This window comes from Sinohyriopsis cumingii, chromosome 1, assembly GCF_028554795.1.
Source record: "Sinohyriopsis cumingii isolate HCF-2022 chromosome 1, ASM2855479v2, whole genome shotgun sequence".
Lineage (NCBI taxonomy): Eukaryota > Metazoa > Mollusca > Bivalvia > Unionida > Unionidae > Sinohyriopsis > Sinohyriopsis cumingii.
In genome coordinates this window covers 192,450,781-192,467,308 of record NC_142961.1, presented here as the reverse complement: position 1 = coordinate 192,467,308, position 16,528 = coordinate 192,450,781, and the positions used below count along the sequence as shown (strand labels likewise).

General features: G+C 35.0%; 1 protein-coding gene across 1 annotated transcript in view; it reads right to left on the bottom strand.

Annotated features, from left to right (window-relative positions):
* The window catches only part of LOC149808596 (methylmalonate-semialdehyde/malonate-semialdehyde dehydrogenase [acylating], mitochondrial-like), a 141,454-nt gene that overhangs the window by 98,913 nt on the left and 26,013 nt on the right, over positions 1 to 16,528 (bottom strand). The window contains exons 2-4 of the mRNA XM_089979733.1: positions 5,585 to 5,626; positions 1,663 to 1,737; positions 488 to 649 (exon numbers count right to left, since the gene is read on the bottom strand). Coding sequence (XP_089835859.1) covers positions 488 to 649; positions 1,663 to 1,737; positions 5,585 to 5,626 — 279 coding nt within the window. The remainder of the gene's footprint in view (positions 1 to 487; positions 650 to 1,662; positions 1,738 to 5,584; positions 5,627 to 16,528) is intronic.

Sequence of the window (16,528 nt, the reverse complement as noted above, 5' to 3'; positions counted from 1 at the left end):
AAATTCAATATTATATCATTACCCATTTGAGATCTTCTATATGCCTATATATATATATATATATATATATATATATATATATATATATATATATATATATATATATATATATATATATATATATATATATATATATATTTGTCTCTCTCTCTCTCTCCCTAAAGTAGCGCGTATTCAGGTCACACCTTTGCCACATTGTTCTAATCTACAGTACCGTGACGTCATCTCACCTGTTCCATTCCTATTCAACCCAACTTTGTCTTGTCCGTAAACAGGCCCAATATTCCTCATGTTAAATTCACATTGTCCGTAAACAGCCCCAGGGTGATCTGAAAAACCTTGTCTGTAAACAGCCCCAGTGGGTTTTGTAATGTATTTTCCCATTGTCCGTAAACAGCCCCCATACACTACTGATCTTAAAACTCTTTTGAGTCTCACCCCACCCACCCCGCCTGTGAATATGGCAGGTACGCTTAGCGATATATACCAGATTTTCCTTGATGAGATTTCGGAATTTAAACATGCACTGCTGTCTGGTAAGGATGGTGGTGTTCTTCCAGGACTTGAATGCCTCTTTGGCTGCTGCAACAGCAGCTTCCATTTCAGCCCTAGTGGCCTCTGGGACCCTGGTCACTACTTCATTTGTAGCCTGAATAAAAATAACATTTTTATTAATATGTACTTGGTATTATGATAGATTACAAACTCATTCTCTTTTTCAATCTGTCGATTTCAGGAACAAATAAAACGTTTGTTTGGATGTCTTTTTGCAAAGCTATTATTCATTTCAGTAACTGTTACATATTTTTGGAGTCAATTCAATAACTGCTATAGGCCCTTGTAATCATTTCAATAACTGGTACAGGCCTTTGGAGTCTTGCCAATAACTGCTACAGGTAGGCCTTGGCTATCATTTCAATATCTGCTACAGGCCATTGGAAGCATTTCAGTAATGTCTACAGGCCTTTTCAGTCATTTCAATAACTAGTAGGGACCTTAGATGATAGTTTCAAAACGACTTTGACAATGTTTCATGTTTCAATGTACACTAAGTTTGGCTAAATACCACCAATGGCAGTAAAACCAATTCACCAACACTAGTGTAATTAGACATATAATTATATACATATTACTTTAAGAATCACGGTATTTGTGTTTGATATAATATATGACATGAATTCAACTTTAGACAGACACGACATCATAAAACTGTACGTGGCATCAACAACATAAACACTGGTGAAGGAGCGTTATAAAGAGGCATCTTCTTACAAGGCTGTGGCATAATAACATTAAACCACAAATAAGATATTATGTATTGACATGAAAATATACGATCATTAGTTTTCACAAGAATTGTACTAAAATAAAGTTAAATAAAGCGGCAACAATAGTTTTCATACGCCATAAACTACAATCATGTTAAATACATGAAATAGCATTGAGTTTTCAGAAGCCATGAATTAAAATTAAGAGAAAAGTACATGAAAGAGAAATTATAGTTTTTATAAGCAGCGAACTAAACTAAAGTGACTGATGTAAAACATCAATGATAAAACAAAATTGAACTATTATGATGGTACCGACATTAAAATAAGGACAGCCTGCAGTATAGTGAAGGGTTGGATAATGAAGGAGCAAAGGGTGAAAATATTAACGTACAGGATCATGCACATCTATCCATTCTTTTGACTTGGACTCGACGAACTGGCCATTAATAAAGAGTTTTGTGGTTGGCTGAAAAGAAATAGAAAATAAAAACGGATATAACTTTTTCATATTACTTTTGCTCATTGTGTGAGATATATGGATACGATATATATAGTGACATGTTAATATACTAGACAACCCTATCCCCAGCTGTTAAACAATTGCTACAAGACACAGTCCATCCGACTCGTTTCCAATTGCTACTAGACACAGTCCCAATGACGTTTTGACAATTTTTACAAGACCCAATTTCCTAAACTTGGTGACAATTGTTAAAGCGAAAATCGTGGCTGCGGTGTGATGTGCACTAATTGAATACAGTACATTTTATATATTACATATGTAAAATCTGAGCACAAACTGCACACTAATTAATTAAGGAAAAGAAAGCCGTTACCTTCTAAATTTGTTCAACACGACAGATTCCAAGTTTTATTATAGACATCACTTTATTTGTGACATGCTGTAATATTGTGTTGGTGGCCAAATCTACTGAACTTGAACAATTATGTGTGTGTCTGTGCGTGCGTGCGTGTATGAGTGTTTGTGTGTGTTTGTGTCTGGTAAAAAGAACGAGTGAGGTATATTGCTATTGCAAGTGCATTGATCTCACTTCATGCACAATAAGAATCTGTCAGATTTGTGATAAGCTGTTTTATAAAATATTAAAAAAAATACATGATATAACGAATCAGGAGTCATCCATAAATTTCCATTTATTAAAAACAGAGCCTGTCACATCTTCTATCCTTGATCAGTCTCTTCACGGATTAGGTTATAAGTTAGTACATATTAAAATATCAGTTGCAGACATTTACATGAATCTGAGGAAAGTACAATTCTCGCGGTAGTCGGGATCCATAACTCCTGACCGCATTATGTACAGAACGGTGGTATAGCAAAAATGATTAAAACATGTTGAGTTTACTTGTGTGTTAGGGGAGGTGTGTAAACAAAACGCCAATCAAATATACAGCAATACTCTACGTTTATGTAAATTATGTTTTCTTTTCACTGAATGGTATTGATTTAATTATGTCCGATATTAATATTTAATAGATAAAAATAAATGTGCCAAGCCTTTGACTGCTTTCTTTCAACCCATATTGTTCTATATATGATTAAAACAATGAGAAAAACACATCATTTTACTAACTATTCTTGCCAATTATAATTTATATCTACAGCTGCAACAAGTTTAAAGCGATTAAAAATGTTGTGAACACCAACAACAGCCAAACATTTAGGCTGCACTTCATGCCAATGCAGCCTGACTTTAACAAATTTATTCCGTTTTAATTAGGAAATTATAATCACACATTTACCATTTACCACCCATTTTTCAATTAAATAAATGAATATATGTCTGTAACAAGTTCACTGAATAATGTCAAGTAAACTTTTAATGAATAAATTATCTCGTTTTATGTTCAAAACATCAATTACATTTGACGATAAGAGAGGGAACAACAGAAAAAATGACAAACATACATACATGTATATAATCCATTTAAAATCCAATAATATCCAAATCAAACACCTTCTAGCCATATCAGTCCTTTCTTCAATGTAAATGTGTCTTCCGAAACAACATTTGGTGTTCCCGCGTGTCCTCCTAGTCACTATCAATAGTAGATACTACTTCCTGTTGATCGGGAGTAACATTTTCTGTTTTGGCTCCCTTGGAAGAACTGAACAATGTCAGCATCAGTCTTACATTCGACAGTGGGGCAATCCTCGTAAACGTTGATGCAGTGCTGAACATTGTTGTTGTTGTTGTTGTTGTTGTGGGGTTTAACGCCATTTTTCAGCACACGATAGGCTATACATGGCGGCCAGTATTAATGGCAGTGCCGAACATCGTCAAATTGGTTAAAATGTCATCCTCCGTGAATCCCTTAAAATCACAATCCTATTTACAAAATAAGATTTTCTTTCCCCGGACATTACCATTGCGAGATTAAATGTCTTAATTCACTCGTAAATACTGGCAAGACTAAACTCACTTTTGAACCTATTTTCACTGGAAAGGCGCAAACAACTTTTTGAATAGACCTTCTTTGTACTGTAGCTACACTATGCAAATGAACAGATATATATATATATATATATATATATATATATATATATATATATATATATATATATATATATATATATATATATATATATATATATATATATATATATATATATATATATATATATATTCTGGTCAGTACTGCGATAGATTACAGAAAACAGCGGCAAGTTCAAAAGACTATTTCCCTATATCAATAAACAATGGTCGACAATAAGCTGGTCTTCTGCATAATGAGTGAGCTGTGTTTACCGAGGTAGCGTCACTGATCTGCTAGAGTGGCTTCAGTGTTAAAAGAAATTAGACAGTCATGTGTACTTCATCCAGATACAATAGTTGATGTAGTCCAATGACAATTAGAAGTGACATAGGTAATTTCGGGGGTTCAATGGCCTGTTTTGAATATAATACATTAACTTGCCTGAATGGAACTGTGACTAATTAGAGTTAAACTGTGACCATAAAAACACATTCTGGTAATATCCAAACCAAGAACAGTAATTTTGAATGGAAAAGTTTCAGCTGACATATTTCGAGAGTTACAATTATTTGTTTTAAATAAAAGTTTCAGTTTAGGGTCCATAGTGCTACCGCGTTATATCTGGTATCGCGTCATAGCGATGCGCGTTATAACGGGGGAGAGCTGTGTGCATTTTATTAGCTTTGTAAAATTTAAATGTGCTGCACGACTGAGTGAGCTTGTATAAAAATGTGCAATTTTTTTAATTATGTGCTTAAGAATGCAATAATGCATAAGTCATTGATAATTACAATCTCACATTTGCATAACTTAGGGTACGAAATACTTTTATCAGGGACAATGTCGCAATGAAAATAATCTCAAAATCATAGAGAATTCTAAATGTATGCAATGTAGCCCTTGAAATTTGCCAGAATGATGGGCCCAGATCGTATTGTTTTCCTATTTAACCAATTACGTTTACCCACTGAAACTCAAGATTCAGCGCGCATCACAAACTATTCCTTGTCTTTTTTGAATAATTCATATTCATGTAAAAATATAAATGCAATCAAGAGCACAATATAAGCAAGGTGTTCCTAAGGGATAACGTTTTTAAAATTCCTTTTATTTAAATTATTTCGATCTTTTATACCAATAGTTGTCTTCCTCTTGTGAAGCCGTTGTCAAGGAAGGCTGTCCTCTGGGTAATAGACCACTGGTCTGACACACACAAAATCCATCTTTACCATTGTGTTCTCAAGGAAGGCTGTCCTCTGGGTAATAGACCACTGGTCTGACACACACAAAATCCATCTTTATCATTGTGTTCTCAAGGAAGGCTGTCCTCTGGGTAATAGACCACTGGTCTGACACACACAAAATCCATCTTTACCATTGTGTTCTCAAGGAAGGCTGTCCTCTGGGTAATAGACCACTGGTCTGACACACACAAAATCCATCTTTATCATTGTGTTCTCAAGAGAAGCCGTCCGTTTTATAAGACAAGACTTACAGTAAAGATGGACTGGTCTCATACGAGGGAACAACTGTATAAATTGTAGATAATGGTCAACATATTATAGTCCCTATTTAGTATCCCACTTTCTGGTATTTTTCTTGGTTAAATAGGAAAACAATACGACCTGGGCCCATCATTCTGGTAAAGAATTTAACCAAGCAAATTTCAAGGGCTACATTGCATAAATTTAGAATTCTCTATGATTTTGAGATTATTTTCATTGCGACATTGTCCCTGTTGACCACTAAATACATATGTTTAAAGAAATTTCACTGTATGAAATATGGAATAATTATCTTGAACCTATACCTACCACTCCTCCAGTGGCATGGTGCCTTGTTGCAAATACGGACACCTGCAATAGAAATAAAAATTTATATAATTAAATGCTGAATAAACAGTCATTATCCGGTTCAAAGCCGGAAATCGCAGTGAATGTGCTTAAATTAAAACAAACGCTAAGCAAACCAAAACCAACCAGCATGAACCTAAAGAAACCAAATCTAGTCACCATAAACCAAAACAAACCTAACAAAAACAACAAAACATACAGAAGCAAAGGGCATTCTCATTTTCTAATACAAGGTACAATATCCACCCCCATGGTACAGTACAAGAGCAAAACTGTTACTAATTTGAAACCGTTTGCAAGTAAACGTGCTGTAACACAATTTTTATCCCAGGAATAATAAGAATGTGTAAGATAGGTAATTTAGCAGACAGGAGTGAACTGACTTGATTCACATAAATAAAAAGTAACTAATTAGAACATGTGCCGAATAGAGTCTAACACCAACTACATTGATAAACAAACACTGTATTTCCCGTCCGCCTCGGATGTGGGAGGTCGTGCGTTCGACTCCTGGCCGAGTCATACCAAAGACTTTTAAAAATGGCACTAGCAACTGCCTCGCTTGGCGCTCAGCATTAGGAGGTTAGCGTTAGGACTGATCGGCCTGGTGTCAGGATAATGTGACTGGGTGGGACATCATGCTACATATCTGCAGCATGATGCCCCAGTGCTAGACATCACTATAAACTGCGAGACTGCAGACATCGTATCGATATGACTCAAACATTGTTAAAGGTATGTTATAAACCAAAGTCACACACACACACACACACACACTGTATTTTCAGTAATAAAGGTAAAGTGACAAGGTAAGTCACTTTGAGAGATTTTTATTTTAATATAATTCCAATTTGTATGCATTGACTGCGTTTTATACGCTTTGATTGGATGTAAACGGTCACGTGATACTGATCAGGAATTGTTTACACATCGATAAATTCTGAGAACTACTTTTGGTTCCAGGTTACCAGATCATGTGATGTTAAGTTTTGTCTATATCAACGCCTTACACCCTAATAATAATAATAACAAACTCCAACACATCCACTCCTGTCATTTCCGATCAAAAATGACAAGCCACAGCTTAAAATCGATCATTAGAAGTTAAAACAATGTAATTGCACACACCTTCCTGCACTCCTACACTCAGCCCTTTTGCCGAAGAAGGCATATTGTAGGCTTTAGAAGCCAATCTTCGGAAATTATTACATTTTATCTCGACAAAATGTTACAGCAACAGTTATTAAAGGTCAGGGTAATATGTCAAACAAGGGATGACACTAAAAATGGACACGATTTTGCTTTTGAAAGATCGAAATCCGTAGAAAGTAACATATACGTTGCTATAACAACACGTGCCATACGCAAACGTAATTTTAAAAGAAAGGAATACTTCTAGTTTGACAGCAACAAACATTTTTTTATATATTAAAATAATGATCATAACAGTATATTACTGGCATGACCCGCTGTCACATTCTAACCAATATCACCGTATAAAGAATTGATTAATATTGGCTAGCGAAGATAGGGCTATGTATTCTATCACTGTTGACAGGCTAATGAGAGAAAACTTCAATGTACATAAAAGTGAATGTTTTGTTGGTTAAATCTCCTGATCTGATGTTAGGAAGGAAGTAAATTGGAATTATAAGGATTAAATGATCATGATTGGGTATTTATCGATGTGTAAATTTTACCCAATCACTCACAAAGTTTACATAAAGTAATTCGGCATTTATTTACTTTGTGAGTGATTTGGTAAAATTTACACATCGATAAATACCCGACCATGATCATTTAATCCTATAACAAATTCTGTTTTTATAGGTAACAGATGTATAATTAGTATTTTATGAACTAAAAAATGAATGCATCTCATGTCGGATCAGTCACTGGAAGGTTGCATGTATCAATTACCTCCCTTGACTTTGCCATTGAGAGTTTCCTATACTTTCGCTACGGAAACTGCATATATAACAGAAGAAATAGCAGTCTGGATATATAAACAATTTCATACGGATGACTTAAGTGTTGCTTTTTTGAGCTTAAAATCTAAAGTACAGAATAAATGAACCATTCATTGCCAACTTGGAATCATTAATTGATAATGATGAACTATAAATTCATTAAATGTATTACATTAACTAAAACTGTACAGATAAACCAGTCAAAAACACCTCTTGCACACAATGTAAACTGACACGAACGCGAAAGCACATTAGAGTGTATACATTCCGCCTTTACGTCCTGTGTTATATTCTCCACCATTTCATACTGTAATCAGTACGAATCAGGCTGATCGTCTTGGTCAATTCTGACCTTGTGGCTTTTATGCATTAGAATGAATCGAAACTGATACAAAACTAGAAAATGCCTAGATTACCGTGTGTGTGTGTATGTGTGTGTGTGTGTGTGTGTGTGTGTGTGTAATTGCGAGGTCCTAATATTGGTTGCACACCAACATCTCGAGGACGTGACTTCATTGTGAGGACTTACACACTAGTCCTCGGAAACTGGTTGAGTATGATCAGGAGAGATGAACAAAGTGTTATTGTAAAAGTCCTCACAAAGTCGGCAATGTGTGAGAGACAGCTACACTCCGTGTGTATAGTACATACAATATGAAGTCTTCCTCTGGCACTGCTCTCGTGTGCAAACGCTTAGCCTTTCAGAAGGCGCGTGACTTTTGATTGTTTGTTATCCAGTCAGGACATTTCTTCTCTGCAGTGTCACTGTAAATTTCATAAATACGACTCATAAAATAATGATTAGTTATATTAGTGATTCGAAATAATATAAAAAAATTCCTACAAATTAGTCCTGCATATATGAAAATGTGGTCTGCAAAGCACGAAAGTTTTATTTACTATTCTTCATGGGACATCTGTTTTTCAGATAGGCAACTGTTTACATAACAGGGTACTTCAAGCAAGACACGAATCGTTGTTAAACTAACTTTGATTGGCACTTTGTGCCCTTGAATAAGCAATATGGCAGAGCTTGAACCTTCCACGAAGAAAGTTTTAAAAATGCTGGCTACCAAGAAAACCAAAAATGTCCGATTCCTGGCCTGTTTCAATATGTTTTCACTGGCAAATACTGGCTGGTGATAGTGATGATAATTTTTGACGTTATGAAGTATATTGGATTATTGGAGCTAGGAAAAGTGTTAATAGAGATACCAGTGTTTGTTTTTGAGCCCGAAAATGGTGTTAAATATGAGTCAGGTGTACATGCTGGATGCGCGAAAATAGACAGCATGACTGTCAATTTCCTTTCAGCGATACCGGTATCTCGAAATTAAATGTAGAAATGGCAGAATATTGAGCCTAATACAGACTATTAAAACGTAGAATGTAATTTAATTCTTTTTAATCAATCAATTTAACCCTGCAGATCATATGCTACAAAACCATATATACTTATCAGGGTTAAGATAAACAGAATAAATAAAGACGACAACAATGAAATTAAGAATAAAAGATATTATTTGAATACCTCTCTCTGCACAAGCAGTTGTTGTTGTAGGGTTTAAAGCCATATTTCAGCATAAGACAGGCTATAAATAACGGGGGAGAACCCGGGAAAAAGCCGGTAAGAACCACCGACCTACGGGAAGCTACCCACATTGGCCGAGCCTGAGACTAGAACATACGCAGACAGAGGTGAGATAACAGTGATCCGTAGACTGTTTGAAAGTAATTTTGTTTTCTTGTCATCGATGATAATTGCATATTAATATATGATAGCTATATCTCTTATCTGCATACTGGAAATACAACCAGTATGTCAACATACATAAAAGGACACCACCTATCTTCCTAACATGGCAGGACCATCAAGTTCATATGTGTATTGATATGTTCCGTATCACAGGCTGTGTATTATAAATCGTATCGATACACAGGACATGTGCATCGTTTCACCCCTACCGGATAGATCCCAATTTTAAAAGTCAGATCATAGCAAGATATAGTACACATATCAGTTTTGGTTACTTTGTTATAACATGTTTGATTAATGGGAAGATTTGGCATGTATCCAGTTCATAATTTTATTTAACATAAAATATATTTAAAGGTTTATTCTTACCGATGTTATTGATGACCTTCCGGATGATGGTTCAGAGGGTGAGGACAAAGAAAAAGAACGGGTAGTGTTATAAGTCTATGCTCTTAAGATAGGTAACAGAAAAGAGTGAAAAGCAGTAAGCTTTGTAAAACTCAACAAATAATTTATTTCCCTAGAATACAAAGTGAAAATGTAAATAAAAGAAACTTAATAATACTACGAATTAAATCCTAAATAATCATATAATTACAGACGCAAGTCCTAATAATTTTAAAATCCAAAAGAAATTAAATCCAAAGCTGACGGTGTTAATGTATCGGTGGTAGCTCATATAGTGTTGACATTCCAACAGTCATGGTTGAATCACAGTAATATAATTCCAGGTTTGAATTCCCTATAAATTCCAGTGAATGTCTCTATCCAAGAATTTTATCAGAGTACTTTTGTATTTCCAGAGAAAATAATCACTTGAATTCAGTAATTTCAAGAAAAAGATTCCAGTCCAAAATAAAATGCTGAGCACAACTTATAATAATTCAACTTGAAAGTGCTAGGTCTTAGAGCACGACAGAAAAATCCTCCCAGTTACAAGATTATTGAGTTCCCTACTTGACCTCAGGTTAAAATTAGCATTTTCTATAAATAAATATATTACCTAATGGAAAATAACCTTCTAGCATGATCATAATGTTTACAAAATAAAAATGTAAGTTATGATTAGAAAGCAGAACCTGTACTATGTGAATTACACTAAAGAAATTCAAAAACCTAGTTCCAGACCCAAATTAACATATTTACTTCTTCTGTTAATAATGATCATAATATTAAGCACGTACACATAGAGAATATTTTAGCTATGTATTAGTTGTTTACAAAATAAAATTAAAAACAGGAAATTGAGGTCAAGCAGAAGATGAACTCAAGTATGGTAAAGGTCATGTCCAATATACAATGTTACATAACAGTGACATATAATACAATAACCTTTCTTTTCTAAATTAACAAACAATGCACATTAAATTTACATAACAGCAGGATTTTATGGATGCAATTTATTACACTTGATGTCCTAGGAATTTAACACTTGAAACAAATTTATGAGCAATGCATTTAAAAAATGTGATCATGAAAAACCACCAAAGCTGTGAATTCCTTTCTTGATTGTTACCACAAACAACTAGGTTTAAGATCCCATGATAATCCATACTGGAAAGGAATAGGAGACCACAAATTAAGGATATCCACTTACTAATATCTGCAAATTGAAATTACATGATCAAAACATGTGTGTGTTTGTGGGGTTTTTTAATATTTATTTAAAAATATTTTAACGTAGTATTAACAATTTTTCAGTCATATCGCTACGATGTTTGCAGTGTGGCAGTTTATAGTGATGTCTAGCACTGGGGTATCATGTCGCAGACATGTAGCGTGATGTCCCAGCCAGTCACATTATCCTGACACCAGGCCAACCAGTCCTAACACTAACCTCTTAATGCTGAGCGCCAAGCGGGGAAGCTGTTAGTACCATAGCATGCTATCTAAATGTATCATACTGGATAGCTTGGACTTTCTGCTGCATCAAAATAATTTTATTTCAGTGCATTACAGCACCAACAGAAATATATTTTTCCAAATCCACTAGCTTTTAACATGAAAATAAAAGAAAACACTGTTAAAGCTGACATCTATCCTTTAAAGATTGTTTTCTTTTTAAATCAGTGATAACATTATCCCACAACGTTAAGCTGATTTAATTTTAGGTCAAGACTTATTGAACCAATTTAAATCATATTTATTTAATGACACAGTATTAATTTTGTGATCTGATGTGCTCCTAGAATGTTAACCATTAAACTTGTTTACTTTCTTTTACTGGCTACAATTCATATACTATATATCGTATACTATAATATATGAAAGGCTTCACTGCCGAGGTTAAAAATTTTACTTAAAATTTACTATGCTTGTAGATGATATTTACTTGTAGTTGTTGCTCTTATATCAAATTAGTATGTTTCAATAATATATTTGTCAGTGTAAACTCATGATCCTAATTCTGTCGTTTCCTATTTTGAGTATTGGATTCCTTACATTGCCCATAAGGTAAACAATTCATGTTTAAAATGGATCAATGTTTAGTGAATGTAAGATCAGAAAGAAAAAAGGGAATATTTTTTTTTACAGATAAGAAAGAATATTTCTTTACAGATAAGAAAAGCTTTAGATATGCTATTTCCCATAACCAGAGAGAGAGAGAGAGAGAGAGAAAGACAGTCAAGCTCTCTTGAAAGATGTGTCACTTATGACGGCGTAGATATGGCTACATCTGGGAAATATGGCAAGTGGAGGTACGTGATTCTATAACAATACAAGCCCGTTTCAGATCACGACGAACGGACTGATTGTCAACATATGTCCTCACTTTTAATACACAGTTTCTTAGGACGAAGCCAAATATGGTCATACGTCTAGTTCTTGAGTTACACTAGAATCTCAAAGTGAGACTTCGTTGTTTCTTACAGACTATCGTCTGGGTCTATCTACGTCATTAGAAAATTTTGCTGCACCAGCCCATGTACCCAGTCAGAGGGAATTCTTGTAATTCGCTAGCTAAGCTACCTACACAACTTATTGAGTGTAGGTTTCTTCTGACTTACGATACAAGGGAAATTTATAGTGCAAGATAGTTTTGCCTTTTTTGGTGATAAGGGCGCAATTTTTATTAAATAGTATATAATTGTAATACCGAAATAAATGAATTTAGTCTCAATATATTTTAATATAAAATTACTTTCAATATAATTTATTGAACAATTACTTTTAGTGCAATTTAGAGTAATTTTCAATCTTATTACTTTTACTAAAATATTCTGTCCTAATAGGTTCATTTCTAAAATAGGATCCATATCGCATTTTCAGTAAAGACCTGGATAATTGACATGATATGGCTGTTTTGTTGTGGTGTCTATTCTCACCAGAACATCTATAATGTTTTAGAATGGCACAGCCTTGGTGTCGGGGTTTCTTTCTTATTCTGTTGTCACCTTGCGCTACTAGGAATAGAAACAGCACTTTTCCAGTTTTTAAAGATTTATATTTGCATATAGTTGATAAACCCTTTTAATATTGTCATCATCTTTGAGATGAATCAGTTTAAAACTAAGTTAATTCCTGCTAGAGCAAGAACGCTTGCCTATTTTACATTGGATCAAGTTCATGATCAATGATACACTCTCGCTCACTGCTTTGAATTTCGGGTGAAAGTGACAGTCACAAACCACCTCAATTAATGTTTTGGTTGAAATTTTAACATTTCCTAATGTGTTTTAAACTCTTTAATTACCATCCTTAATGATGACAGGATTGTGACGTCGAAGTCAAGGTCACACGATTTAAAGTTATCTTTTAATCCCATTTGTAAAACGACCCATTTCCCATAAAATTGCAAACGGAAAAGTGAGAATTAGGTTACGATCTTGATGCTAGTGAACATCATAGCGATGAAACTAAGGACTCGTAAGAGGATGCCTAAATAAAATGAAAATGGTTTCTGAATTGTCTGAACTACGCTTAACTGAAAATGACATGCTCCAACACTTGAAAAAAGTTAGTCTATGATTGTCATATTACACCGATTTCAAGAGCCATCTTTTCCTATTATCAGCTAGCCCTCGAGTTTCTATGGATTACAAAACATTGTTTACTACTCATAAAAATAAAAATGATCGTTTTTCATAATTTTTTTTTAAAGAAAACGGTTTTGTCAGTCAGACCAAGAATTATGTACACTCATTTTCCTCAAGAGGAGGTATCGGTACAGTATTAAGCATGTCAGACTAGCGATCCCAAGGATGCAGGTTTTAATATCACTGCATCAGCCCGGGCTATATTTAATTCTACCCCATGCTACGACTATGCTTTTAATAACAGCTGGTGAAACATATCCAAGCAAGCAGACAGTAATTTACTAATGTATAATAGCTGGTAAAGTCATGCTTTGTGTATCGACCTTACATATTATTTCTACCCAGAAAACTTTGGGTTAAAAAAATTCCCGAAATTAATTTATTTATTTAAATTAGCCCAGTCTTCAAGCGCTTAGTATATTATATGTACTAATCATATATATATATATATATATATATATATATATATATATATATATATATATATATATATATATATATATATAATTGTAAATACTTTTTAAATCATCACCTGCCTACCCTAATTTTAAAACTAGGTTCGTTACTTGATCCATATATGTACTGACCATGTTTGGCCTGATGACGTGTGCGTACATCCATGACGTACAATATTTACATATATATGTGTACTTCCTATATCAATTACCAGTTTCTAACTTCATTGTAAACGTTGTCATTAAGGTGACATTCGTTATAAATCAAGTATTAACTGATGTCATGTTTCTTAGTGGCGTACTTAAAACTAACCGTACTGTTTCGTAATTTGGCACTGTCAGCAGTTTAGTTTTGCTCACTAAAGTTGCGTAAATACAATAATAATAATAATAATGAGGACTTTGTATAGCGCCTAATCTTTAGAAGCTCTAAGCGCTTTACAACATTAGACAGCACCTATAAGATACAAAACATATAATGCTATGATTACAAAAACAAACACCGTGAAATTAGAAAACATTAAAAAACATGCTGAGAATATTTAAGGTAGGAAACATTATTTAGTCTTTAAGTTTGTTCTTGCAATCGAAATAAGTGAGTTTTGAGAGCCCTCTTGAATGTGATCACTCTGTCTTTGTGTCTAAATTCAGTGGGCAATTCATTCCACGTTGCTGGGCTCTGGTATGCAAATGGACGCTGTCCATATGACTTTGTTTTCTTAGTGGGAATAATGAGTATACGATTGTCAGAAGAGGAGCGCAAGTATCTTGCTGGTGTGTACACGTGGGTGAGTCGGACAGATATGTTGGACTAGAGTCCGACAGTGAAACGTAGCACAGAGAACACATTTTGTGTTTGATTCTGGATCGAATGGATAGCCAGTGTAGGGTACAGAGCAGCGGGGAGGTGTGCTCTGATCGTGGTACTATAAGTATGATCCGAGCAGCTGTGTTTTGAACTTTTTGACGTTTCTGTAGCAATATTGAGATGAACCAGACATAATTGAGCTACAATAGTCCAGTTTTGAAAGTACTAATGAACACACAAGTGTTTTAGTGCCATCAGCTGAAAGATATTAGCGAATTGAGCTGATGCGTCTCAGCTCAAGATATGCAGCCTTGCATATGTTCATGACATGTTGGTGCAATGTGAGAGTACTGTCCAGAGTAACACCTAGGTTTCGTACTGATTGTGTGAATTTAATGTTGGAGTTGCAGATATTTATTGTTGAGGTAAAGGATGTGAATGAGAAAGTCTTTGTGTTGTGATCAGAATGACCTCAGTTTTATCATCATTCATCTGGAGCTTGTTACATGTCATCTATGATTTCACATCAGAAATGCAGCTCTCTACACCTTGGATGGTAGTATCAACTTCAGCTGGGTGGCTAGATTTGTATATTTGGGTGTCATCTGTGTACAACTGGTGAGACACTGGATGATGATCTATAACACCTGAGAGTGACTGAGTGCATAGAATGAAGAGAACAGGCCCAAGAACAGACCCCTGTGGAACACCACAACATAGATCAACTGGGCTGGAGTGTATTCCATTTGCAGATACAATTTGTGTCATGTTGACCAAGTATGACTTGAACCACATTAAGGCTGTATCATGAATGCCAAATACATGCTGGAGACGGTGATGTAATATATCATGGTCTATTGTGTCAAATGCTGCAGACAAATCAAGGAGGGTGAGGACTGTAATCTTTCCGCTATCAAACGCAGAGAGAATGTCATTAACTACTTTTAGAAGACTATTTTCAGTATTGTGACAATGGCGATATGCATATTGTACTTTGCTAAAAAGACTGTTTGAATTTAGATGAGATACAAGCTGGGATAGAACAACCTTTTCTAAGATTTTTGAAATGAATGGGAAATTAAAAACTGGGCGGTAGTTCTTTAAATCGTTATGGTCTCGTGTTGGTTTCTTCAGCAGAGGCTTTACAATGGCAGTTTTGAAAAATGATGGAAATTCCCCAGATGAGAGAGGTATTAATAACATCGGTTAGTGAAGGCAAATCTGGATCTAAGCACTCAAGCAGTAGTGATGTTGGAATTGGATCAAGTTCAGATGACTTTGGTGCACTCTTCATCAGAATTGTACGTACGAAATCCATAGAGACAGGTTCAAATGCTGATAATGGTTGCCGCTCAAATTCTGTATCCCAACTGAATGGTGACTACGAGTAAATTGAAATTGTGGTGTGAAGCTTATCTCTAATGGTTTGTACTTTGTCACGGAAGAAATTTACAAACATGTCCGGAAGGTCGACTGGAGAGAAGGTAGTTGGAAGTGGTGTAGATTTGTTCCTTGACATAAGCTGGCTAGTAATCTCGAAGAGCTCTTTGCAGCTGGAAATTTCCATGATCTTAGTAGTGTAGTTGTCTGATTTCGCTGCATGGACTATATTTGTGACATTCTTCTTAGCGGCTTCGTAGATTTGCTTATGAATAGTTAGTCTGGTGGAAAGCCAAAGCCTCTCAGCTTTACGGCGATCTCTTTAAGCAGTGCGAAGCTGGTCCCTAACACTGCTATACCATGGAGAACCCCTTTGAATTGATACTCTGCAGTTGGTAGCTGGGGCATGTTTGTCAAGCAATGAACGCAGACAGTTATCGAGTTGTTCTGCGGTAGGAGGTAAGCAAATTGTTAGGTGAGCTTGGATGTCGTGTATTAG